Below are 27,375 nucleotides of genomic sequence, written 5' to 3'. Positions count from 1 at the left end.
TTTAGCCCGAAGACTTTTAAAGGACTTGTGCCAGGAACCACTGACACTCTACTGAGCTAAAGAATTCAGATAGAGAATTGCTATATCTTTCTTTTGCATTTAAGTCTCTAAATTCAATTCCCCCAGACTGAAGTGACTGTAGGATGAGATTTCCTATTTCTCCTCCTCTATCGGGATCAAGGATTTTAGAATCTGCATGAACTGAAAACCTTAGTTTCTTTTATTTTATATTGGTATAAAGGTTTTTACATAGGTCAGTGCTTGCAATTAGATAGGCTTACCTTCTAATTCTATCGAAGTCATGTGCAGCCTCAAGCCTCTTGAAGTAGCATCATGGGATGATGCAATACCACTGAACTTCCCCCAAAGTTTTGGCATCAGGTCATGTTCTATGACTTTCTTTTAACCTAAGAGTTCTTGTATCTATATGTCTGAGATTTTCCCCACATTTACAATTGGTATGTTTGGCCTGTTAAAGAGAGAGCAGGTTTGGGTCTTCAGTTTTGAAGTGACATGATCTCATTCAGTTTCAGAAAGCTAATTTTGCCCAGATTATATACTCAAATGCATAATACAGAAATTGTGTTTCATTCTTTCCAGTGGTTTGATAAACCTGAAGCATACTCCTCTGTCAGGCTGAAAATGCCAAACTTCTATTACTGTCAAGTTACTTGACGCTCACACTTTCTCACTTGTCATACCAGTTGAAAAGAAATACAGAGTCTTTAGCATATGTAGTAGATTTATTTTTACCTTCAGTTACTCCATGAAGAAATGAACATCAAGCAAATATTTTAAAACACCTATTATGTTTTAGGTTTGTTAAAATAGACATAATGTGCACTCTCCCTTTCTAAAGGATTTTCAGATGTATTTTATGGGCTTTATCAGTGGAAAAATATAAATGCTACACATAGCCTCCATGATGCATGAGGAGCAGAATTATGTTTCATGCCTCAAAATAGTTCAGGAACTAACCTTGCAAGGGTACAACAATTTTTTTTTAGTGTCTGCTTTTGACATGCAGACATAAATTCTAAATGCAGTGGCACACACATCTTTAAAGCATGTAAATTCTAAAATAATACTTTAAGATGTTTTGAAAAGTCAGTCTTTGAATATGTGGACATTGAATTGCAAGCTTTGAGACCCAGCTGAATTTTGAAAATAAGTTTAAAGTATGTACAGCTTCTTATTTTGATTCCATATTCTTCTCATATCTAAACTTCTTAGAATGGGAAGTCTGTAAGATTGCTTGCCACCGAGTTGTTTTCTGCTGGTCTTATTGACTTGATAGAAAATTGTGTAGATTTTTCTACTTTAAAGTGGGTTCAAAATACCCCAATAAATCAGCTACAAATTGTGGTAATACTTTTTGAAAATGCTAAGGTTTGGTTTGTCAGTCAGGTGTGTACATGTAGCTGGCACCTACCTGAAAGCAATGCACCCTTAAAAAGTTTCAGAAATTGATCTGAAAACTTTATTCTTTCAGCCTTTTTTTTTCCCTTAGGCTGTCACCAGGCTTTTTATAAAAGATCTTGCCTTTGTATATTTTAATTAACTTATATTTTTAAAGTTGTCCAAGTTTTAATTTAGCATCAATAATACTATTATATTCCCCATTGTTTCTATTATGGAAATTGAAAGATGGAGGCAGGCAAAAAACCTGGTACCATTTTCTGCAGAAAGGTTTAAAAATTTACTTTCATACTCAATTTTCAGTCAGTTCCTATTAGAGTGTGGGGATTTTTTCCACAAATGTGTGTGCATGCCTCAGAACAATTTTCTGCTGAGTGATGTGAAAGCTGATTTCATTGCAATCATTAAAACAACATAGAACTTCTGTTTTGCTTCTCACTAAACAGCCTTTATTATACTAGCCATTATATTGTATGACTTGGTATTCCCATATCACAGTTGCTGCATCAGAAAATTAAGTCAATATAACTCCAATTCAAAGCAAAATAAGCTAAAATCTATTTTTGGCATACGTTAATGGTAGTTGAATAATAGATGGTGGAAGCAGACAGGAACAACTGTTTGTTTTGTACTATCCATGTAAAATAGCTGCTTTTCTAATGATCTGTCAAATTTCTACGTTTCCCAGGGCCCAGCCTGTAACACTTCGATGGCTTTGGTGTTTGCACAGATATTTGATTTATATTGAAAATAATATCTTGATTACAGCACTTTGTATATGTAATCATGTAATACCTCAGCTGTTTCAGTGTGTTTATTCCAGTGCAGCTGTTCTAGTTTATACTTCATTGAGTATATTGGTAACTTCAAAGATGATATTTTATCAGAATTTTACTGGTATAATATGCTACTGCTGGCTGATAGGGACTTCTACCTCCCTCAGAATCCCACAGGAGAGGTTTAAAAGCTGCTACTTTGGAATTAGGCAGAAGTCCTGGTGCTGGTGCTGCAGTTCTAAGCTGTTAATGTCTTTTTGTGTGCATGCATATCTTTGCGTGTTAATGTAAGACTAGCATTTGGGGTAAACAGTGACTGCTTCATATCCCTCTGGTGGCCTCATGCGAGCTCGTGCATGAGCTTCACAGTATAGTTGGCCCTCCACAAAGAAGTAGCCTTTTTGTTTCAGGTTGAGATTGCAGTCAGAGCACACAAAACATTCTGGATGCCGGTATTTATCACGTGCCTTCACCACTGTTCCTCTGTATGGAAACAAAGAAAAGAAAAAACCAATTAAATATGAATTTAAAGTGAGAAGAAACTACAGTATGACACAAAGTAGTATCTTCAGACTTTTACGTTGTTCGTCTCGGTTTTGCCAACTACTGTATAATTTAAGGTTGGAAGGTGAGTTTGAGTAAGTGACATAAAATGCCATAGAGGTGGTGGCATAGTTCAATAGTTCATTAGAAAACTAGAGTTTGAAGAAACATGTTAGTTTAGTTACAACACAGGAAGTACAGTCTAACCTGTCAAAATGGTGGCAAAATGAGTTTAAACTCCACATTTCTTCCTCAGTGACTGTGTTCTCTGAGGTCATCTTTATCTGTGTTCTTTGCTGAAGTTAGTGATGTCATCCAGATAAAAGTCTGATAGTATTACAGTAGGCCCACAGAGCTTTCTCTATACTCCAACTGGATTGGGAGAAGGATGCTTTACACTACCAAAAAACTTTGGAGAATTCACAGCCTGAGAAATGCAGCAAAGGTAACTGCTGGTTTCCTCATGTATGTGTTAATGATTGACTTGCAAAAAGTCCTGAGAAATCTCAGTCAAAGCCCTGATGGTACATTGTCAAAACTGAAACCATCCATAGCGGAAGTGTCTAAGGTACAGGTTAATAATGTGGGATTCGGAACAGTATCTCAGTTTGTATATCTCTGTTCTTCAAAAGCATTTTTCTAGTAGTGTAGACAGAGACTAAGACCATCACTTGGAAAGCATTCCTGTAGTCTGTAGTGGTGTTTGAGGACATGTGCCTAAACTAGAGGTTTCTAAAACTAAAAAGAAACAACTTACAGAATCCCATTCCCACACTTGTCACAGAGTGGCACTTTCTGGGCACCAGGCATGGCAGTAGGTATCTTTGTTACAGGTGCTTTCACACTTCTTGTACCCACGGGGCGTCCATCTGAGAACCAAAACAATCGTTATGTACAGGCTAATACAGAAACATCTGATGCAGTTATATACTTTTCCTGTAAATACACTTCTGGATGTATTTACAGGATATCACTTACATCAACAAACAATGAAGTTTCTCTATGCAAGTTTAGTGGGCCAGATTCTACCTCTTTGGAATTGGGAGAAGTATTGCGTAGCTGTACCCAAAAAGCAAGTACAGGAATGATTATATATAGAGTGCTCTCTGTCTCACTGACATCGTCTAATTCTCTGATAGTAGGTCTTGGTTATAGCAGGAGAGGGAGGAGGATTTGGCTTTAACATAGCAACGTAACATAGTCAAGTCCTATTAGAAAGCTTCTTAATTATATAACTAACTGTACAACAAATTCAGAAGGATTAGTAACATGATATGAATACAAAATTATAGCAAACTGCAACAAAATACCAAGCAAAATTCCACAGTGATATATATAGTTAAGTGTACTTATCTCTTTTCTCTTAAATACTGAGATAGGAAAATGGAAATTTTAAATATTTATTTTTTTAGTTTATTGCATTTTATTCTTTACATTTACTGTAAATATAACAAACTTGCAGCCTTTAGTAATGTTATTTCAAAGACTTCTTCATTTGAAGAAAATATGACTGTAAACTATATTGTCCTCCGGCGTTTTTATTTAGAATGAAGAGGGGATGGGTGAAACTTATTTTAAGAGTTGGTTTAAATTTCTGTTTTCCTGCATGTGGAAAAGAGTGTTTTCTTTCTTAGTGTCATGAGTATATGCTGCTTGTTCTCTCACATAAAATATTTCATCATTCAGTTGAAGCCAACTTTGTACATTAACAATCTTAAAATCTAAGGACATATTGTGAAAAATGTGATTAACACCCACATTTTATTCACGTAGGAGACTGCTGGCTATACAAGCAAGTGGGGGAAATGTTAGGAGGCTGGTGTGCTATCTATAGGATTCAAAATGACTTGGGCTTTCAGAAATTCTTACAGCTCTGATCTCTCATATTTTCTTCCCAGATTCCCTTTTCCCACAAACATTTAAAAATGCTTTGAACAGGTAGAATATATCATTATTAACCACCTTCCTCGGAGACTAAATTCTGGAGCACCTTAAAGGAGCCAGACTGGCGAGGTTGACTGGGCTCCTCCTGGTTGGCATGCAGCATCCGGTACACGTCAGACTGAGGCACGGAGTTGGGAGGTGGGTCACTGTGTCAGAAAGAGGAAGAGCAGATAAAACAGTTTAACAAACAAAGCCTTAAAGCAATAGTTCTACCAGGCATAGAATATGGTTCAGGAAACAAACATAAAAACGAAGTATTTCTACACTACTGAGTGAGTCTTTCTTTCAGGTAGCATTTCTTTATATAGCCTCCTCTTGATCTAAGAAGTGCTGGGGGGGCGGGGGGGGGAGAGATAATAAAAAAATCTGTGCAATTGTTAAAAAAATAAATCTACACAGTCATGAAAATATTTCCACAATTACTGTTCTGGCTCTAGCAGCATTTGTAAGTAGGCTGGTACTTGTGTTTAACCTCAAAGCAGTTGCATTCCTGTGATGATCTGCAGTATTACCAGGTGTTCTTTGGTATGGTATCCGGAAGTTCCATTTTCACAGCAGCTGGCCTCAAGAGTATTGTTAAAATCACAGCTCATATCTTTACATAAGGTCAGCCAAAACCTAAGCAAACAAATCTTTTGGGAGAGTATCATGACATGAAGGTGTTCTTCCTTTTCTAAGTTGGCTCAGTTGCTGGTTAATATAGTGATTATTTGGCTGAGATAATTGTTACTTATTTAATTTCTGGAGATGACAGAAAAGGATGAAGTAGGTATTGCACAGTAGGAAGCATTGTAAGGTGAACACTGATGAATGGAAATTCTGTTTCTTAATTAGAATGGGACATGGCATACTTTTTGTAATGCCAATTTTATGATGAAAATATAAATTAAATTATTGTCCAAACAACAGTTGATGGTTGAATTTTCAATGACCCGTAACCCAAAGGTTTTACTGAGAATATTTCATGGTATTTTAAACTGTGCTGATTGTTTTAAATTGAGCATGCTAACTAACATCCTAAGTAGTTGAGAGGAAGAGTAAATGACCATATGCAATGACAGAAATTAGGCTGAATATGTGGTTCCTGTAAATTTTAAACTGCTACTGGAACTAATTGGAAAGGTCCAAATTTAATTCAGTGAAGTCTGTTACCTCACTGCTGTATACGTAAATGTCCAGTTTAAATTTCCTGTTACAACTGGCCTCCTACATTCTTAGGTAAATTTCCATTGGAAATAAGCATCTAATTCCACAAGGAATTAGGCTGGATTTTGCTTTGTGTGGTTTGTTTCGTTTCCCAGGGCAGCATATCAGCTGTCAAATGGCCCAGTAAGAGCAGCAGCAGTTGGGCAGTAGCCCCTGTTGCTTACGTTAATTGTTTGCATCTTGATCAATCAGTACATTTCTCTGAGCAGTCTTTAAGCTGGTGAAGAAAGCGTCACAAGATTTTAATGAATAGAAGTAGCTTAGTTTCTGCAGTTCTCACCAGTGGCTAGTTCAACCCTTGACCCTCTCCTCTTTTGCTAGAGTATTTCTAAACATCAAACAAGTGATAGTACAATTACATACAGAAGGCAAAAAGCAAGACAGAAAGGTGTGAGATAACATTTCTAAATGCATACATAGTGACAATCAATCCCACAACAAAAGAGACATTTCAAACCTGCGCAGAAGGTCAGTTCTCAAACTGAACTTACATACTTCTATATAAATGTGATTTTTACAGTTAGTAACAGCCCAATTCTGCAAGGTGCTAAAGAAGGCTCATTGGTGCCAGTGATTATCGCTTACTTAAAACATTAGTAATTAGCTTTAGTTTACACTATACATATTATGAATTACCTTAAGTAACGTTGTAAAACAGAAAAATAAGTTACTATTAAGCAAAAGTAAAAATAAAGCAGCGTGTGATGAATTGTCCCTTGAAACAAATGAATAGTGCTTTAAAACTTATCATTGTATAACAATCATTGTTCCCCAGATACATAAGGTTCCTACCTGACTTTTAGTCATTGCAGTGAATAAAATTCATAAGCCAGAGATGGATTAGTAGTACTACATAGTCAATTCTGGCTTTTTGGACAAGAGCTAGTCATACTGAATGAGTTCTGCTGAATGGGAGGTAAATGTCCAGATCAATATAAACATCTGCAAGATTTCCTAAGCTTCATAACCTAAATTTCAACAGCTGAAATAAATCTGAATTAATAACAATAGTTTATTAATAAGAACAAGTTATTAAATGGTTATGAAATAATTATGATAATTTTAATAAACAGTTTTGAATTTTGGAGGGAATCAGAATCTTGATTTGGAGTGGTCAGTCAGCTAAGAGTCTGGGTAGCATTGTCAGTTTTTATTTATTAGCTACAAATATAAAATTATTTCCTATTAAATATTCATTTGTAAATTCTGAAAGACTCCTTTAATACTTTGGGTTGAAAATTGTAAATTACTAACACTTTAATGAAAATATTGAATGGCTTTAAATGACTTAAGTTCTCTAACCCTTTTACCCCTTTTCATAGAAAGCTTATGATTTTTTGTATATTCTATATTTGCATTTCCATAAGTATTAAAGATACTGCTCTAATTACCTTATTACAGGGTTTTCCCCCAGAGCTGTAGAAACTTGGCCTTGCAGTGTTTCCATGATATTGTCATCTGAGTACAACTGCATAGGTGTGTTAAACTGAGCATGTACAATCTTGACACCGGGAAGTTCCATTTCCAGCGGAATGTTAGGGGCCATCTTAGACACTGCTTTCAGCTCCGTGGGGCAGATAGAGCTAACCGTGCTAATTGAAGAGGGGGTGCTGCGTCCACTGCCACAGTCAATCCCCGAAGGAGTGCTGCATCCACTGTGTTAATAGCCACATTACAGAAGGGTGTGCAATGCATACCACATTATAGAGAATAAAGACAAAAGCACAGGAATACGGTAATGTTCACAGGAGTGAAAAGCGTAAATAGAACAGATACAGAAAAGCAAAAGTATAGAAAGTAGAGAAAAGCAAAAGTATGTGTATTTATTGAAAATTATTTGCCTGTAAAAAGTATCAGTGCCAATTACAAAACAGTCCTTAAAATTCTGGCATGTATTTTCTTTAAAGATAGTAAAGATTCCTTGATAGATTGAATAATTCAGAACATAATATTACTTTACATTTTTAATGCTAGATTTTATTGAGGAGTAATTAAGCCTCCCTAAAATTCTTCGTTCTAGGTGAGTAATTCTTAACATCTACAAAAGGGTAGTATACAAAAGTTGTCCATGTCAGTGACAGAATTAACACCTTCAGTACTGGAATCCTAGCCATATCATTCCAGTCCTGTACCTCACAACCATCACAGTCCACAGTTGAAGAGACTACTACAAAATAGGGTAAATTAATGAATATGTCATTTCCTGGGTTTCCTTAAAATCTATAAGGAGATATTTATTAATATTTAAAAAATAGTTTAATGATGTGTTTCATTTTTTTAGTATTTGTTGAACATTTCAAAGAAGAAAAGCTACTAAACCAGCCAGGCTTACTTTTGCATTTCTAAGTTATAGTGTTTCTGGTAGAATGTAAAGTGGTCCTTCACAAGAGCAATGGGTATGCTTTTGAAGTAAATCTTACATACAATTTATATATAATAAGGAAGATGTACAGTTTTTTAGAAATATTAATGTTGCTTGATGTTACTGAAGTAAAGTTACTACATACCAATTTGACATCTCTGGAAAAGGATTAGTAAAATAATGTGAACGTTAAGCCCAAAGTGTTTTTCAGTGTTGCTATTTTGAACACTTCAGTTTTTTCTCCATAGCACTCGCGAAGCTTTCTTTGTTATGGGATATTTCTTTGCTGTTGCTGTGTAAGAGCACATAACCCAGGCTTTCCACAGTCATTGGTTACCATTTATGTGGTGGTCAGAGCTATGAGATGCTAAATGCTTAATTTTTTACCTCCAACCTGCATATCAGTATTGTGGTTAGTTCTTTCCAAGCTGAATGACTCTGTGTAAAGCTGGGAGAACACTTTATTCTGATAGTACAGTACTCTGCCCAGTAGCTACTCTCAGGTGGAGAACATGACTCAGAATTCTCCCTTTGATTCAGAGGGGAATTTGTGTAGGACCACTTTCTCAAAAATATAAAGAGAAATACATACTTTACCATCAAAGACATACCAAAAGAAAGCTAATTCCAGAAATGGCAGGCAAGCCTTAAAGCAAAAGTACAGTTCTGCATCATTGCCTAGCATGAGCCAGCCAAAAAATTCACACAGGGGAAACTCAGAAATTTATGTTGTTTTCTTTTAGAAGAATCAAAACCAAATCCTGCGGAAGAGTAAGTTTTGTCAGTGTTGATAGTGTTAGTAAATGGAATGTAAGAGGAAAAGGCTAGAAAAAGCACAACTCTTGGTATGAGCAGCCAAAGTAATGTTAGAATAAACTATACCTATAGAGAAAATATATATTAAATGTAATTTCCAGTTAGTTTTGCCAGAGTAAAGTCCAAAATTGTGACCAATGTCTAATCTGTTAGCTCAAACCCCCAATCCAAAATCAGCTCTTCTTTTAGTCAAAGTCCTATTTAGCCTCAGCTGTCTGTCCTAAAGGGATACTTACAGTCAAGGTGGTGGTTTGGTTTTTGCTGTGTTTATCAGGGGATATTTCTTGAGCCAGACTGATGAAAAAGTGGCAGACAATGTGACAACCAGGATTTTGAGGATGTAATATCCTGTGTCAGAGATTCTGCAGTTTGTAAGTACAGACTTCTCTGGTGTGAGGACACCTGACAGACCTTGCCCACCTAAAGTTCAGAAACTTCTTACATCACTGTCAGGTTAATTTTTGCAGATTTTTTCCCCATATGACTTGCTGGAAAGTGGCCATTTTCTTCAATATTTTTAAGGAATATATTGTGTAATTGAGGTTTCTGAATTAGGAGATAGGTACTTGGTACACTCATTTGAATCTATATAAATCCGATTAGGTACCTGTAAATGGTACCTAGTGGTCCAACAGCCAGTTGGTACAGTACGTGTACACTGTGTAAGCGCTGCCTACAGTTAGAGGCCACGCATGTTTGCTAAGGACTGTTTTAGTCATTTATCCTGCTCAGTATGAGGTTGCAAGGAGAGATGGACACCTTTTCTCCACTGCAACAGTGTTCTACATTGATAGTTCTTGTTCTTAGAAGGATGGGGCTCTATCCATCTTCTCCATTCTCCTCTTTATCACTCAGGTGTGAGTAAAATAAATAATAAATAAAAAGCAATCACAAATAATAATAAAATAATACAAATAAATAAAATAATAAATATATATGCAATATATTGCATCACTCAGGTGCTTTTGAGATTCCCTGCATTTTTAGCCACAGAGTTTGCATTGTTTTTTCCCCTTCGTATATAATAATGTAAATAATAGCGAGGCACTTAATCCCCAGTTATGATAGAGAAATACTACACTAAAATGGTTGATATAAATATATAAGCTTTTCTTCAGCTTAGAGCTTGACATATCTGTGGCATCAGATAGTTCTATTTTAGCCCTGTGTTAGGTTGCCTTCTGAATAGAGGTCTGCTGAAAAGCAAGCTTAAAAATCTCTGAATGGCCTAGATGATACCGTGTGTAACTAGCCATCTTTTATTTAGCAAGTTAACAAATTATGTGTATTTGCATTTGGACAGAAGAATTTCAGAGTGCCACAGATTTATAAGTATACAATATCTGGTGCTACACTGTAAACTGAATCAGGTTCAAGGATAGTTACTTCAGACTCTTGTCAGTATAATGAAGATGCAAGTATGGACCTGCTTTCTTTTGGAAAAAGCATCTTGAATTTCAAGCCTGATTTCTGCAAGTCAACCATTTCAGGGTTGTTTTTTGTTGGTTCCCCGCCCTCCTTCATTTCAGTGTTAGGCTGTATACTACTATAAGTAAATTTCATATGCATCAGTATGCTTTATTAATGTGAATGGTAAGTATCCATTAAAAAAAGAACACCATGCATCCAAATCCAGCACAGCACTCAGAGTTTATAACCTGCTCCGGCCTGAGACTATGAAAGGTTTGGGCCGAATATTATGCCTGTGTTCAAAGTAGTTGATATCCTGTAAAGAAAAAAGGGTTAAAATAACTTCTTTGGCCTACAAATGCACATATCTAGTTAAAAAAGTAGCTAACAAAGTTTTAAAATTGTAACCATGAAGTAATCGTGTTTAGTTTGTGCATTCCTGGTACTCAAAATACAATCACGTTAGTTTTCAGAAACGTTCAGAGTAAAGTGCAGTTATAAGAGAGAAGGATGGTAGGTAGTGTTGCAGCCTGACATAGAGGGCAAATTTTGGCTACCTGCAGGATTGCTGCTGCAGAGCTGAAGGGATAGTTTTCTGTGTTGGAAAAAATTGATTCATTTATCACCATTTTTTTGGGATAATCAATAAACTCCTGATATCGGAAAAACAGCAAGAGCTGGACTTTTTAATTGAAAACAGAACAGATAGTGATATACCACAAATGTCCATGTATTATTGTAAGTAGATACCAGTACTCACTTTTGTGATGAGTTAGGAATGAGACCCCTCAGTTGTCCATGAAGCGCGTCTTGAATATTGCCAGATGAATACAGCCCAATTGGAGAATTATAGGAGGAGCTCACTACCTGTCTTTTGTCATCAATATTTGCTGCTGCAACAAAAGGCTGGGCCCTTCTGTTGTGAGCCGTACCAATAGGCTTGAATTCCTGTACATGATAGGCAGACAAAATACACAAAGCTACAACGCACACCAAAGCTAGTAATGAGTAAAACTGACAATATCAGTATTGTTAATCTCTGCATTTTTTACTTTTGCAACTTTGTTATGTTTTAACTGGTGCAAGCATACTATATTTTTCCATGAATTTTCTATATGCTACTTAAGCCATACACATTCGGAGACTATTATTTTCTCAGCTCAGGGCAAACAAAAGGCATTCCACATTAGTAAATAGTGTGCAACTTTAAGAAGAAATGAGAGGGATGAATATTACAGAAACCTGTTGTATTGTTGTCTAGATTTTGCACTGATTACATTCTTAGTTTAGAAACATTTCATGGAATAGTTAGCTTAATTGCTTCACTTTAATGCTGATATCTGGCATCTGCATTTTTGTTATGTACTAATGGAGGGACTTGCAAATGTATGAAGATTTTATTGTAAATGTCTTGCCTAGAAAACACATAATTTTTAACACTTCTTTTAACTGAAATAGTCTTGATTGTACATCAGATTGAGGACATTCTTACATACTTTAAAGCATACCTGTGCATCAAAACTGTGGTGCTGTGTAAGTTACAGACAATATGAGATCATCATAAATAAGTAAACCCCAGAAATGGCTAAATTTGAAATCATTCTGCTATGCTTGTCTATTTCTGGAATACAATTTTGTTTATTTTTGACCCAGATAATTTTCTCCAGTTGGGAAATTTATAGGGATAAGATCTAGAAACAAAAATCTCTGATGACCTTTCAGGTGACTTACAATGTTCTTCTGTAGTGATTGGCAAGGAAAGATGAAGACTGTTGGCAGTGTGAAAATTCACTTATTTGAATTGTGCGTATTTAGTACAGCCTCTTTTGAGTCCCCATCAGCTCAGGTCCATCCCTAATCCACAGAAATACAGACTTTGGGAAAACAGTGTTGTCATCTGCTGAGGTTTTACTTTTTTTCCTGAGCTAGTGGCTGCAGAACGCTTGCTGCTGTTGACTGTTAGCCTGTCCTGATGCTCTTTGGAGACAATGCTGTGAAAGCACTTGAACTTCCATCTATATGGAATAAAAAGCTCTTGTTCATGACAGATGGGATTCTTTAACCTGAACTGGTCTCTTTTTTAGAGATTGGACTGTTAAAATGGCATAGGTCATTAGTACTTCAATTTGCATAGAAATCTTTGCCAGTTCTCTGATTTGGCTTTGGTTTTGGGTGTGATTGGTGTACTAGGAATACATCTACAGTACTATAGACTATTTCTGTATTTGTGTTGCTATCTCACTGTGTTATATGACCTATAGACAGTCTGAGTTCTAATACTGCTGAATGAGACTTATTTCAAATTGAAGCCTGTGTCCAGAATGTTTTGCTTAATCACTGTGTATAGCTTATGCTGTCTGGTATTTGCTGTCACTTATGTTTAATGGTGATACAACCAACATTTTCAGCTTTAAGATTATTCAGGTGCAGTTGTGGTCTTTCAGTTATGTCTTGCCAGCTGTACAAACTAGTCTCCTTGTTCTACTAAATAAAGCTCAAAACAAAGTGGTTTTATAATGCAGAAATGGCTTTTTTAGATTATCTTAGCCTTTAGGAATGCTAGAAAAATTTCCAGTTAGAACAAATACAACCTATTACCAAAAAACAAAATAAATATTTGAATATTCAAATGCACATAATCAATTAAGATAATACAAGCAGATCAGATTAGCATGGACATATTTTTGACATCTGTAGAATTTTATTCATTCCTCAGAGCATTATTTCCTTTCTCATACAATATCTGTTCAAAGTTTTGGTGAATCATGAAAACCTGAATGTGAATTGGCCCTTTGTTTTCAATTAAAATAACCGTTTCAGAAATATGTTTAGGAACAGACCTAAAGAAAAGTCATGGATATATAGAATGTGCAACCAGAAAATGCAAACAGTAAAAAGCAGTTTTATTAAATGAAAATGTTTAGCAGCATTGCACTTTAAGAGGATACTGAAAGCAGCAATCAAATAAATGAGCACAAAGATCTTACTTGCAATTTCTTGTTTCTGTCTGATAGAACTGGGTTGCGATTAACAAAATGTATTAGTAAACGGAAATAATCTACTAGTCTTTAGGATCACATCTACTTAATGGAAGATATTAATGTCAAAGTATTCGAAATTGCTTTAAATGCATATATCATACAAAACGAACAAAACCAACTGTGAGCATCGTAATTTCATCCCCTTTTTTTTATTTCTTGTTGACAAATGAACAGCACAGAAGTAATAGCATGTTTACAATATAACAGTTGTGAAACAAGTATTTGAAGTTAGTTAAACTCTGTTTTCTTTTTAACTCATCTATTCATATAAAATGTCAGTGACAGAACACACAGCAGTAAAAATAGTCCAGCTCTTGTGTTTATTGGATCTCATTGAATCTGTGAAAAGTCCTCCTTTAGTTCAAAAGCTAAATGAGAACTGGAGGTTGTTGACATTCCTAATCAGGAATGTTTGAGAATAACACTACTGCATTTGTTCCTTTTTTTCCCAGCTGACTGATGTCCTTTTTGCAGGGTTAACTACATTTTGCGTTGATATAGGTATCAGGAATAGAATGAATGTAGCCCCCAAAGTCTGTAGAAATGCATCCAACACAAACCATATGATGGCATTCCTTGGGGATAATTGCTATGACAGTAACAAATGTGTACATTTGGAGGTATCATGTGACTAAATCTTTATCTCTGAATGCTATTGTGGAAGACAGGATAGGTCTTATATAAGTGAACTAAGTACTAGACTATAAACTAACTTACTTTTTAGAATAGTGGCTTGAGTTTTTTTTATAGGTTTTTATACTTATTTATGTGTATAGTATATTTATATCTTCCAGGAATGTATAATATCTTTCATGGCCAAAAGCCTAGTCACACTGAACAAAATGTTCAAAGATAGAAGCAGAGAAGAAAATTCAAAATTAAAAAAAAAATCAAGAAATTTGGATAATGGAAACAAATTCATTTTAGATAAGTTAAAGGGATTCTAACAGAGAAAAAAATGACAGGCCATAGTGTTGTTTTAAGTCAACAATACAGCAGAAAGTATTTTAAAAATAATTTTATAAGATTCAGTTTCCCATTTAGATTGTTTTATTTTCTCTTTGTAATGATATTCTTTGAGAATCTTATGTTCTAAATTGCTTTAATACAAAATACAATGTGATTGTATTAGTAATACTTCAAGTAGTCTACTATTTCCTGTTATTTATCCATCATGCTGTAGGTTGCTCCAGACTGACGAAATTAGGTGGCTGTTTTTTATGTGGAAATGTGTAGCTTTCAAGAGCAGCTCTCAGTCAGCCACTTACTGCTCTAAGCTATTTACTAGAATTGTTCCCTCAGTTTCCTCTTCCTAGAGGAAAAAACAGTGAGAGCTTTCATTATGCTATGACAATTGCCTGTAGCACTCTCTAAATGACTCTTTGGAGATGCTCAGCCTAATGCAAAATTTGCTACAGTGTAAAGGTCCTTTGTTCCATAGCTGCAAGCAGGCACAGTATTTAGTTGCTTATCAGTTTTCATAACCATCTCCAAGCCTATGTAGAACAGTTTTCATTCATTGAAGCTTAAGTAAGAATTTTTTTGCCAAATATTTAGCCAAATTGTTGGACAATTTAAAAGGTTTTATTTTCATTTATAACTATCTTTTGTTAGCTCACAAATAGAAAGCTTGTTTGTTTACAAGCATTGCTACTTTTCTGGGGTCTACTGTTTATTAAATATACTCAGCACTCCTAATTTTCCTAGTAAGAAAAGAGAGATAGACTAAAATGAACAAGTTTTCTGTTTAGTCTTGCAAAAAGAGTTTTTCTGATTGCTCAATGGAGACTGCTTTTCAATAGTCTGCCAAATACCACTTAGTGAAACCTTGTGATTTAGTTCTAAGTAACTATCCTTTTTAGGAATGCAGCTTTCATGCAAGGGATTACTCTCGTTATACATGTCTACATAGTCTTCTCTATATCTTTTTTAGCAAATTTGTTCAATTGTGATTATGTGTATCCTTGCTATTCCACGAAAATATGTATTTAAAATAGTTTTGTTTCTTCACTATACTATCTCTTACTGCTGAAAAGGTTATGTTATTTCTGATGAAGTTTGCCGTATCACTTAATGCAAATTTTTGGATTGGGAGGGGGAGAACTGGAACACTGAAATGCCATATTTGTGTTTGGAGTATCTATCTCTGTGAAAACAGAATTGGTGGAAGTATTTAATGCATCGGATTTCTTGAAATGGAATCCGCACTTACTTTTTTTTCTAGGATAGCATAGAATAAATACTTTGACATACTTGCTTTGATCCTGGCCTTCCAGGATCAGCAGAATTCCCTTCCCCCTCTTGAGAGAACAGGAAATATTCATGTCCAGGTTAAGAGGAATGACAAAGGAATAAAGCACTTGTTGTAGGCAGTGGCTAGCAAATTAACTCTTAACAATATGGAGACTCCTGCTCATAGCTTTGCACAAGGGACTGGGTGTGAGTTTGAAGAAAGGATTTCAATTGATTGAGTTTGCTTTGGTCATATACAAGGATCACGACTTTGCTGGTCAGAAGTGGTAAAGGGTTTTCTTATTGCCCAGTGCATGGGGTTTGTACAAATTTGTAACTTCCAGTTCCAGTGGTGCAGTATAAAAATGTGTGGAAGAGACCCATCATTAATGGATCTCTCTATTTAACTGACCGTTACATCAAAATGAGTTATGTGATGTGATGATTGCATTGCTTTGCTACTTGACATTTATTCCTGATTGAAGAACTTCCTCATATGATCAAGAATCTCTAAAAGAGCAACTTAAACTGTATCAGAATAAAAGGATGTATTTTCTTTCCGTAAGATAACAATTGTGATATGTACATTTTTAAAGAAAAACGAGAACGTGTTGTAACTTGTTAATGTTTTGTTTCAATTATAGCTGAAACCCCCTTCCCCCAAAACATCCAGTCAGTTAAAATGATGTTCATACATATCATAATTGAGATGGTTTGTATTAGCTTAAACAGGCAGATAATGGATGAAATGCTATTCAGATAATTGCAATGACCACAAGGGAGATCATTTAGAGTGTAAAAAAGCGAATGGAAATGGTTAGGTAACTTTTAACAATTCATACCTGTGGTTCAGCTTCCAAATTTATCTTGAAGGGATGTGCTTTGCCATCTTCTGAAACTTGTGGGGACCATAATTTAGTTCCTGCCCTAGAAAGAAAGGGAGGCAGAATTTAAATAACTTGAATTCCTATAGAGTTGTATATGTCCCTCTAAAAAATAATGCAGCTTGAAAATTTGCAGTTTGTTCTATGCTTTTTTATTATTTTGACAAAAAAATACTTCAATGATGTAGAAAGTGTGCTATATGTAAACAATATATAAAAACTGTATTTACTTTTAAAAATATATACTATGAACAATGGGAAATAATTTGTTAGTGGTTACTAAATGCAAAGGGAAAGGGGAATTAGTACCTTTCTGATGTGAGCTGACCACACTTCTTACAGTTTTTTCTAATGGCCGATAGAATGAAAGTTGGGTCTTCAGAATATTTTGCACAAATAAGTGAATATATTAGTAATAATCCTAACCCAGAACAGAACAACATCAATTTCTTTTTTTATGACCACAATATCCAAGCAAAGACTGCTTTTCAACGTAGGAGGAGTGCAATTGTTGTGGTTTAAGCCCAGCTGGCAACTAAGTACCACACAGCTGCTCACTTGCTCAGTCTCCCCCACTCCCCAGTGGAGGTATGCAAACTATGTGTGCAATTGTAAATAGAAGTTGCACAGATGATTCTTTCAGTCACTTAGGGAGAGATAACAACATGCAAATATCAGTTACAATTCTGGTTTCATTGACAAAGTGAAACTTGGCAGCTAACTTTAGTGTAATATTAATGTTAAATATTAATGTAGTACTGTTTGTTATAAAACCCCAAAGATTTAGCATTTAAAAAATATGTGCATACTTCATACGCACAATTATTCTTACTGTAGCTTGAAAATTGCTTCCTAAGAGAGCTGCTAAATGGCATATGTCAATCTGTAACAGAACCTGGAATTGACTGTAGGATGTTTTAATCATATTGTGTGTTTTGGTAATTAGACAATGCTCGTTTCAAAAAAGACCTCCAAACTACCTTCTGTATTGGGAAAGGAATACTGTGGTCAGCTGTACTAAAGTGCTGTACTCCTTGAAGGCCTCAGGTCAATTAGAGCTGTCTCATTCTTGGAGACAGCTGAAAAAGTGTGCTAGGTGGTTCTGATTAAAGCCTGAGCAACCTGAGGAGATGTGAAGCTGCAGGTTGTTTTTCTTACTGGCCTTAGGTGAAAATAGGTTGGAAAAGACCTTTAAGATCATTCAATCTAGACATGAAACAACAAGAAGTTTCTGGACTCCTGCAGCTTAGGTGAGAGGGGGTTTTATGGTTCTCGTTTTTAAGATTGCTTTGAGAATCCTGTATTTGGTTAAATACATTGTGACCAAAGAGGCTGGCTTTAAACTGTCTCCTTTGTTACTCATTATGAAAGTCTGACCTAGTGTTGCTTTCCTTAAATGGGAGGATATACTAGCAGCTCTGTGATTGGGAGCAGGAGGCAATGATAAGCACCTGTGGCTTAGGGAATGTCAGGGTAGAGAGGTATCTGAACAAGTGGCAGCTAGTTGAGGGTTTTAGTGCTTCCCCAAAATATGAAGGACTTTGTATACTGACAGCAACCATAGGGCTTATGGAGTCAGCAGAGACAGTAGGTAGTACGGTTCGCAGCTCAATAGACGTGGCAAGTGACCTGATGGAAGCTATTCTTCTTGCACCCATGAAGACGTGTTCTAGGGAGTCTTGCCTGATCCAGAGTTGGTGAGGTAGGTCTGGGTGCTTGTAAAGGTTTTGTGAAATTCTTAAAACTGTTTAAAATATTTGCATTATATAATAGTTGTACTGTATAATAAGTTGTTCAGGTAATATCTTCTTCCAGAAGTAAGTGGACATGTACACATACCTCTCTATTTTCAAGCAAAGCTGATGTGCAGCTGCTTTAATTCTCTCCTGGGCATCATTATGTGTCATGTTCTCTGTGCCTAGACCATCAATAGCTATGATAACATCACCAGGGCACAGGTTGGCAGCTGAAGCTTTGCTTCCAGGTGTAATCTGAAAAAAAAAAAAAAAAACCACCCCAAAAATTAACTGTGTAAGCACCATACCTGAAAACTGATAGAGAAAATAAACTTTACCATACTTCCTTATTTGCTTTAGGGAGAGGGAAGGGGCCTGAAAACAACTATATGATTGCTACCCTCTGTAGGTCTATTGTCAGATCACTATATAAATGCTTTAGTCATCATACCATCAAATTAAATGGAAATTATCTTCACACTTCTGCATTAAATAGTTTCCACTCTTATTTCTGTAGTTACAGTAACTTGTCTTTGAATCCTCTGTCTCAACTGCCATTGTGTAATTTGCTTGAAGAAAACCAGTTACATTTCCCCCTTGCAGATCCAGGCAATAGCAGAAGAATAGAATTGTTAAGAAATTGTGCTATTTAACGTTCATGTGCATGATGTGCCATTGACTGGATAACATAGAAAGCCACTTGTGGTCTTACCCCATTTAAGGACAAATATAGCAGTTAGCATGTTAGGTTTTGGTTTTTTTGTTCTTGTTGATAATTTTCTACATCATGGTTAAAATATTTGAAATGCAGCATAATTCTGTTTAAAAATAACTATTGTAGAGAGGCCATGACCTTAGATGTCACTAAAACTTGTTCTAGGATCGCAGGCCTTTATTTGCAAACAGGTGACTTCTTATACTACCACACCATTTAAATAGCTCTTTGGTCACTGAGTGGGATTTAGGTCCCTTAAGTGTGTATTGCCATTTTAGGTGACCTTTTATGACCAAGACGGCAACATGAAATTGATGGATGTAGCACATAGGCTTCTGGAACAGCAGAATGAAGGAGGCAGGTTGAAAATCCATAATAACAGTAGCTGCTTATTTTTTAAGTAAATGAATCCCGATGTGAAGGACAAAAATGTCAGTATAGTCTTACAAGAGCAGCTCTCTGCTTTACCATGTATGAAGTAAAAAAGCTGTTGGAGAGAATTTTCTCACCATAGGTTCTGCTAAGCTAAAGCAAGTGCTATCTCAATTATTAAAAGTAAGTGTTATTGGAGAACTGGAAAATGTGCTATGGAGAAGTTCTTCAATTCTGGTGTTTCCCAGTTTTCCAGCAGAGGAAGAAAGGAAGCTGCCCAGTGTATCTCCAGTATGTTCTGAAAACCATCTATAGTGAAGCTGGCAGACTTGTTGCCTCTGAAGGTGACAGTACTGTCAGCATAAAAGCCAGATAGAAATACTCTTTGATATGTGTTGCACTGTAGAAGTATTGAAACGGTGGCAAAAATCAAACAGTCATTCTGTCCTCTTTCCAGCTGTCCATCTCTCTTAGGTGGGTCTGAATTCTCAAAGAATTTAAGAGTTTGTTTGGGCTTTTGTCTGCATTCCAGCATGTAAACTCATATTTGATTTCACTGTAACAAACTGCAATGCATGTGTTGTTAGCAAGTTAGGCAAGCTTTCCAAGTGGGTACTTGTGGCCAGCTGGAGGCTTTTACCACCTCATCCTCCAAAAGAATGGACCCATATGCTTAACAGAGTGTTAAAGTGCCCGAATAACCTGTTTGGGTATGAATTGAAGAAGTTGCTCGTAAGTTCTAAGTCTGATGTTCCCAGAATTGTCTGTTTCTGAAACTTCAGCAGCTGTAAGTAAGTGAACTACACTGAGAGTACGTACATTATTGTAATAAGACGGGGGAAAGATGTGATCATGCTTCCCCCTTTAACCTGGAATAGCTCCTGACTTCAGGTAGTATGTTGTGGACATGTGTGGAATGACAAACTGCAGCAGAATGCCTAGTGTTTGAGCGTGACTGTTGATGCTCTAATACCCAAAATTGGCAAACCCAGCCATTCTTGGTTCCCTATCAAGAGTGAGTTTGCTTGAATAACCCTTATATAGGTTATTCAGTAGATTATGCTTTTTACGTGTCACAACAAATCATCTGCTATGTCGACGGCATACTGCAGCAATGTACTGAGATAATGATCCTGCCTTATAAAGTAGCATATCTGTCTAGCATGGTATATTTCCCTGCAGCTATGCCACTTGCAGGACCTAATACACTCTGTGTTGCTGGTAATAATGCACAATCCCTTGGATTTTCTTAATGTATTATCACCAGCTGTAGTGATACCACTGTATAGTGGAATAGAGTTACCATCTTTTGGTGGGAGCAAGAAGGGAAAGAGCCAGGAGTCTGCATTTCCTATTCCTTAGCCGAACTGATTCTCGGCATGTCTTCTGGGCCTTTTGGGCCTTAACAGCTTGATGGAGGTGCTGAGCTCTACTTATCCAGGCCTTCTGGGGTGCAGAACTACCTGCCCTTGTGTAATCGTTTCCCTTGTCTGATATTCCTGGGTTTGATGGTAAGAGCTGGCGATCTGCTGCTAGGATGGGGTAGGAGGAATATAGCTGGGTGCCAGCTCTTCTCTCTTCCCAGTATTTCAGGGGAGAAATCTTGACTGTTGCTTACAGGGAAGGGGGGCAGACAAAAGTACTGCAGGCTATGTTTTATAGAAAGGGACCAGGTTGTGCATTGCAAGATTACACTATATCATAGGTATAATACTGACGATGTGGGTACCTCAGTAATGTAAGTGGTACTGTTTCTTAAGGAACTTATTAGTGACACATTAAATGTGTATTGTGAACCCAGAATTGTATTAGGACTGTAATGTTCGTTGTCACCCTGGCTTCATGAGGTAGATGCTACTGGTGCTTTGGGAGAACTTTTGCTTTGCTTTTCAGGACATGTCTGTATGGCATGTCTGTTGCTTCTGTATCCTAGATATCTCGGATTTGGATGGATACAAGGGTATGTCTTGAGCATTCAGATGTTGTCAGAGATTAGGTAACTATTTAACCACACAATGGCAATGTCTCCTATGAAACTTTGAAAAAACCCTCTCTGCATCTGTTAAAAAACTGGTGCAGCTCCTCATGGCACACCTTCATAAATATTTCAGGCTCTGTTTTTTCTGAAGGGACTTACGAATGTCTGCAGACACAGTGGCTAAATATAAAATTGAGTTAATATAAATATTTGCATTTTGATTTGCAAAGGTTTATATTAAAACAGAACTTCAATCTAGAGTTGATAATATTTCACCATTTCTTCTAATCTCTGCAAGTTTCAATAGTTCCTGTAATGCTTTATTCAATATGACTGAAATTCTAGGATTGCATTCGTCTAAATGCTTAACCCCAAATATATCTTCTAGACAGAATAAACTGAAATTACACAGTTTCATTAAGACTAGGATTTTAGTTAGTTTCATTGCATCTATGTAAAGTTCCAAAGATGTCAAGAAACATTTTCATTATTTCTAGTTAATTAATTTCTGACCCTAATAGAATCTGAATACATTTATTTTTAGTCCCCTCCTGTTCTTCCTACTCTCCCAGCGATCGTGATCTGTGTTTTTTTGCATGTGCTTGGAATGGTCAGATACGACGGAACAAATCACAGATGGGTTTTTAAGATGACATCTGTTCTTTAGACAGGTGGATGATAATCTCTTATGTTGTCTGTCTCTCTTGATAAGTCCTGGTGAAAGCTTTCCCTTGCGGAACAAGGACTATAGCAAACCTAACTTGATACCTGCCTGATTATTTTATTCAAAATGTGTTAAAAATAATTTCTATTTCTTTTTTTATGGTGAATAATTTTTTTTCTTGCCATCACAGGTAGGCCAAATGTGAATGGGCTGCTGGTGATACCTTTTATGAAAGGAACACCTAGGCCCCAAAAGGCAAGGCACATGAATCTTGTGAAATAGTCGCTACTTCTTAAGAGGTACTGCATGAATACTTGCTTAGGGACTATTGTGAATGTATGCTGATGCAACAAAAATATTAATTTTAAACAAATCTACCATTAATATTCTTGAACTTGAGCTAAGCAAACTTAAACATACAATTTTTCCCTATATATATTTTCTTTCATAGTTTTACTTGAAATGTAATTTTGAGCATTCCTGCATTATGCTAGGAACCGGTAGCTTATGTCTTGAGAGGCATTTAGTAGGTATGAGTCAATTGCAAAATAATTTATTCTTTAGAAAGTTACATTTATAGTAACATCCTTTGTTATTGCTGTTTTAAACTTCATTGCACTTAATCTAAACACAAAGAAAATACAAACCAGACACCACTAAAATACTTTTCATTAGAGATAATGGAAACTATTTTTCTTTTGGAGGCCCTTAAAAGGCAATGAAGGCCCCAAAACATCCAGAGATTTTTTTTTTTTTTAATTCAATGCTTTTGTGTCCTGTTTCTTGACAAGTTTTACTGTGTCCCATAGCTATTTGTTATGAAGCTACATACAGTCAAATAATAGCATTCTTGTTTACTTCTGTTTAAAATAAGTGAAGTGTTTGATGCTTATATAAGTCTGGAATAAATGGTTAAATGAAAGTGACTTTTACTAGTATAATATGTGAAAGGTTGATCCTTAAACTTTCTACAGACTCTTGTTTAGAAGCATATTTACTGCAAGGCATCACCAGTGGTATCCATCCTTCAAGGCTCTTGACGTTTATTTAATACCAGGCATAGTGTATATATTGAGTCATAGTACAGGGCTTAAAAAAAAAAAGGCACTGGTGATTTGGAGGCTTAGGGAGCACATGCTCAGTGTGTCTGGGGTTCTGAACAGCAGTGAAAATACAAGGAGAGCTAATTCTGGTCTGATGTGCATTGAACACAATTTTCAAAATATACAAGTTATCAAAATGCATAGCCTTTCTTGTGAGTAAATCTGTGTGTAGATGCAGGCAGTCCTTCATCTGAAGGCAGGTGACAGTCCTTCATATGCTTCACTCATTAAGTAGCTGGTTTCTTAAATAAATTTCAATTAATAGCTCAAAATCCATGAAAAAAATGAAGGCTTGGATTCTTGCCCTTTATTAGAGGGTAAAGCAAATTATCTGTTTCTAAATACAGCAGGAAACACCAAAGAACTCTCCTTCATAGTCAGGACTGGATAACTTTCTAATAATTCACTGATTTAACATTCATGGAAGTGAAAACTTCTACATATGTAAAACCAGGTGCTGTTGCCTTTGCTGGCAATATCAGAATTTGATTTAATTAAATGAGAGTCGGATTAATCTTGCAAAGTTGGCAGAGAGTTTGCAAAGCACAAACTTCCAGACATGAGGAGCTGCTGCCAAGCAGTCTTTTGCCCCAGTGATCACAGAGGCTAGTCGTGAAAATGATAAAATAGGGGTCTGGCCTTTAGTAGGCTCAAAACTAATTTTCTCATCTGAATGCCTGGGGAAATCATGCCAGAGTTTTCCTGCTGCCAAGGCACTTGGATATAATTTTTGAGGCACAAGTAGAAATGCAGCTAAAGTCTCTTAGACCAATAAAGCAATCCCAGAAACATGTCACACAAAACTTGTAAGAACTGTTAGCATTCAGCTGGCTGTCCTCAGAACTAGCAGCTACTTGCTAATCCACTCACAGCTTCATCTGCATCTCTTAACTCCAGAAAGTAAAGAAGGGCAAAAATCTGCAACAATTAATACATGTAATAGATAGAAAGGAAATGGAAGGAGTACATACCCTGGTTATGATTAAGGGTTGGTTAAAATCTATTCCTCCTGAGAGCCTGAATCCCCAGGGTGCCGGTCCTTGGAGAATAACATTTTGTGGCATGGTGAGCAGTTTTTTCTTCGTTACCGTTCTGTTTTCCTAAGGTCTGTGTGAGGACCTGAGCTGTAGGACTAAGGGTGCTGTCAGGAGAGCACCTGCCAGACAGGGCAGCCGACCCTGTATACCTCTTAGGAAGTTTTACCCATCCCGCAGCTGCACTTTATCTCCGCTGTTTGGATGACGTCAGCCAGTCCCTCGGCTTCTCCACCCACCAAGGGGAGTATCAAACTGACAAATAAAGCCTGAATGCTGGAAAGTTTACAACAAATACATCAGCTTTATCTGCTGCTTCAGAGTCCCCCTTAGCTCGGCAACATGTAAGCGTCAGGATGCAGTACTCATCTAGTTTCTTAAAGCAGCCCTGTTGCTCATTTGATCCCATGCTGGTTACATTGCTAGTGCCTGTTTCAACTACGCAATGCAGTGCTCTGAGTTTGTACAGGATTCTGTTTCATGTAAACAGGAATATCGATAAGGAGATTTCCCTCTCCAGCTCTTGGTTTACATCTTGTCTTATTTGTAATGTGATAGTTTATTGCACTAAAAAGTCCTTCCAGCTCTTCAGCTGAGTTTTTCAGCTACAGTCACTTGAGACCATGGCATGCACCAACTCTAATGGCTTGAAAAATCCAGGCTGATGTCATGCATATTTCTCATACTGAGGAAGAGAAACGCAGTATTAGCTGCTGATGTCTCTTCTCATTGTAGAAATCTTGGGGTTTTTTTAAGGTAGTTGCAGATACCTTCTGTCAGTTGTTCGTGTTGCTGAATAAATACTTTGCATTCCTTCTGGTTTCCTTGCATCAGCTGGCTCAGCTTTATTCTGACTTCTGTACTCCTTATATTTTGTTCCAAGAAGAAATGGAGAACTTTCCAGTGGTGGTGTACATGCTCACTCACTTTCTTATCACAGTTACAGATTTCGCTCTATATGTGATATTAGAAAAGTTAATATGTGCATGGGTACTGTTCTTTAAGCATCTCTTTGCTCAAAGTTTAGCCTGTTCTAGGACAGTACCTACAGCTTTCGTTGGGCAGTATGCTGTGTTGTGGTTTTTTTTAAGTTATTTTAATGTATTTATTTTGATTTGGGGTGTGTGTTATTTTTTCCTTCCTCCTCCCCCTGAGTGAGTCAACAGCAAGTCGGTGAGAACTTGGAAAGAATAAAGACTAATGAAGATACATTTTGGTGGGATAACAATACACATAATCTTGCTACCTTTGAGGAAAGTTTCTGGTTGGTGTTTTTGTTTGTTCTGTTTTGCTGGTGGTGGTTTGTGCCTTTTTTTTTTTTTTTTTTTTTTTGAAGTGGTTACAGTGGTGTGTTTTGGTTTTTTTTGTTTGTTTGTTTTATTCCTTATGGCAGAGGATTTAGTCACTTTTGTTCACTTCATGCGCTTTCCTTGCTTACTAGCTGTACCCTGTTTGGAAGAGCCTCTGGACAAGACAGAGCAGTGAGATGAAAGAATGAAATGCAGGGTCATACCGTGTATATAATCTCTGTCATGGGTCATTTTTTTTAATCTGTAGATTTCAATATAAAACTGGCTTCCAGCAATTTTCCCCTTATAATTCTACTTATTGAATATCCTTATCTGTGTCTGCTGCTAATGTCTTTATAGACGAAGTCCTTCTCAGTAAGATATCCTGAGTCTTGGTGGTGTTTGGTTGGGACTTTTGGTATTTTTTTTTGGGGGGGTGGGGGTGGGGGAGGGTGTTGTTGGGGTGGGGGTTAGGGTGTGGGGGGGTGTTGTTTGGTTGTTGTGTTTGTGGGGGTTTTTTAGCACTATGAAGGTTAGCCTCAGAATTTTTTTCCTGTGTTTGTCCTTTACTTTTGGCTTGCTAGTAGATAGTAGTGTTCATCATGGGGTTTTGTATTTGTCTTCTTGTCCAGAATATTTCAAAGACCTCCTCTACCACTAGAGTTTAGTTTACACCCTGACTGGAATAAAATAAATAGTCATAACTCTTTCATAGTAAACTATCGGACAACATATCATCTCTATCACAAAGATGTGTGTGACAGTTGTGAGCTTCTGGGGGCACAGGGATGTGAAGGAAGATAGGCACATTTAAAGCAATAAGGCAAAAATTAATAAGATGTTTAGGTCAGGAGGTATTGAGGTATTGCTGTCTCGGTGGCTCAAATATTTTGTATGCTTTGAAGTTGAGGAAAAAAAATCATCTTGTTGCTTGTGAGTAGTGTATATACTCTGGTATGTCCTGACATGCTTTAAGTTTAATTCAATGTACTGATGCTCTGTATGGTTCATTACTGAATTACGTTGTGTTCAAGGTCAGAATTTATCACTAAGCAGTACTTCAGTTTCTTACATACTCTCTTCCTCCCTGATCTATGTTTCAAGTGGAAACACTCTTATGCTTGGTACGCTTTTTTACCTCTCTTTTCATAGTGAATGCTGTAGCTGGCAATGTATAGCATATTAGATTTATTCATTTAAAAAGTTCCTTCATATGCAATTTGCTTTTTCTTTTTGACTGAGTATTGGCAATCTCAAATAGTGAATCCTTCAATGCACTTCACTAGAAAAGGATTCAGAAATATAAGAATTTCTGTATTGAGTCAAACCCATGATCAGGCTCTGAGTGTACAGTGTCAAAAATTATACTTGTATAACTTGTTCACTTGAGAGGTTTCTTCCAAATTCCTATTAGTAAGTTATTGATTTATATCTTAATAAAGGCTTACTTTTTATTTTTATTTTTTTAGAATTTCTAGTTGGTGAAAATCATTTGGGATTACTTAAGTGTCTGTAAAGTTTGTTTACATCTCTTTATTATACTGAGAGATGCTCCTATGTGCCTTCTAATCTTGTTAGGTGCATGTAGGGGGAGGGCAGGCTTAACCTGTCTCTAGGCAGGTGGTTGCTATTAATTATAGTGGAAGTTGTACACTTTTATATGAGACTGAGCTCTGGATCAAGATGATTTTTTCCTGCCTGGTTTACTGGAAGGGTGACTTGCACTCCAAGGTGCTGTTGTTCCTGTTTTATTGATGTATCATGGGTTGAGCTTTAAGTCTATGCACTCTTATCTTTTTTTCCCCTTCTATAATTCTCAAAGAAACAAAAACTATTTGAAAGGCAATAGGG

General features: G+C 36.5%; 1 protein-coding gene across 2 annotated transcripts; it reads right to left on the bottom strand.

Moving 5' to 3' along the window:
- Window positions 1-724: 724 nt before the first annotated feature.
- PDLIM3 (PDZ and LIM domain 3) lies at window positions 725-24,447 on the bottom strand. Of its 2 annotated transcripts, XM_030493038.1 has the most exons (8): window positions 24,173-24,447; window positions 18,473-18,624; window positions 16,592-16,676; window positions 10,725-10,792; window positions 7,280-7,543; window positions 4,701-4,828; window positions 3,496-3,607; window positions 725-2,678 (listed from the first exon to the last, which is right to left on the bottom strand). In XM_030493038.1, the coding sequence occupies exons 1-8, from the start codon at window positions 24,263-24,265 to the stop codon at window positions 2,489-2,491; spliced, it is 1,092 nt and encodes a 363-aa protein (XP_030348898.1). In that variant the 5' UTR covers window positions 24,266-24,447; the 3' UTR covers window positions 725-2,488. The 2 variants fall into 2 exon arrangements, with proteins under 2 accessions (XP_030348898.1, XP_030348897.1); XM_030493037.1 differs by lacking the exons at window positions 7,280-7,543; window positions 10,725-10,792 and adding an exon at window positions 11,237-11,424.
- Between the last annotated feature and the right edge of the window lie 2,928 nt (window positions 24,448-27,375).

Source organism: Strigops habroptila, chromosome 7 (genome assembly GCF_004027225.2).
Source record: "Strigops habroptila isolate Jane chromosome 7, bStrHab1.2.pri, whole genome shotgun sequence".
Classification (NCBI taxonomy): domain Eukaryota; kingdom Metazoa; phylum Chordata; class Aves; order Psittaciformes; family Psittacidae; genus Strigops; species Strigops habroptila.
The sequence above is the reverse complement of the archived record's forward strand: the minus strand, read 5'-3'. Positions and strand labels throughout refer to the sequence as shown.

Bases quoted from the DNA above. Each gene is read 5' to 3' on its own strand.
- PDLIM3 (XM_030493038.1), bottom strand. From the start codon at position 24,265: ATGCCACAAAATGTTATTCTCCAAGGACCGGCACCCTGGGGATTCAGG. The intron at 3,608-4,700 runs GTGGTTAATAAT...TTTGGTTCTCAG, and splicing joins GAATTTAGTCTCCGAGGAAG to ATGGACGCCCCGTGGGTACA. The intron at 2,679-3,495 runs GTAAGTTGTTTC...GTTTCCATACAG, and splicing joins AAGTGTGGGAATGGGATTCT to AGGAACAGTGGTGAAGGCAC.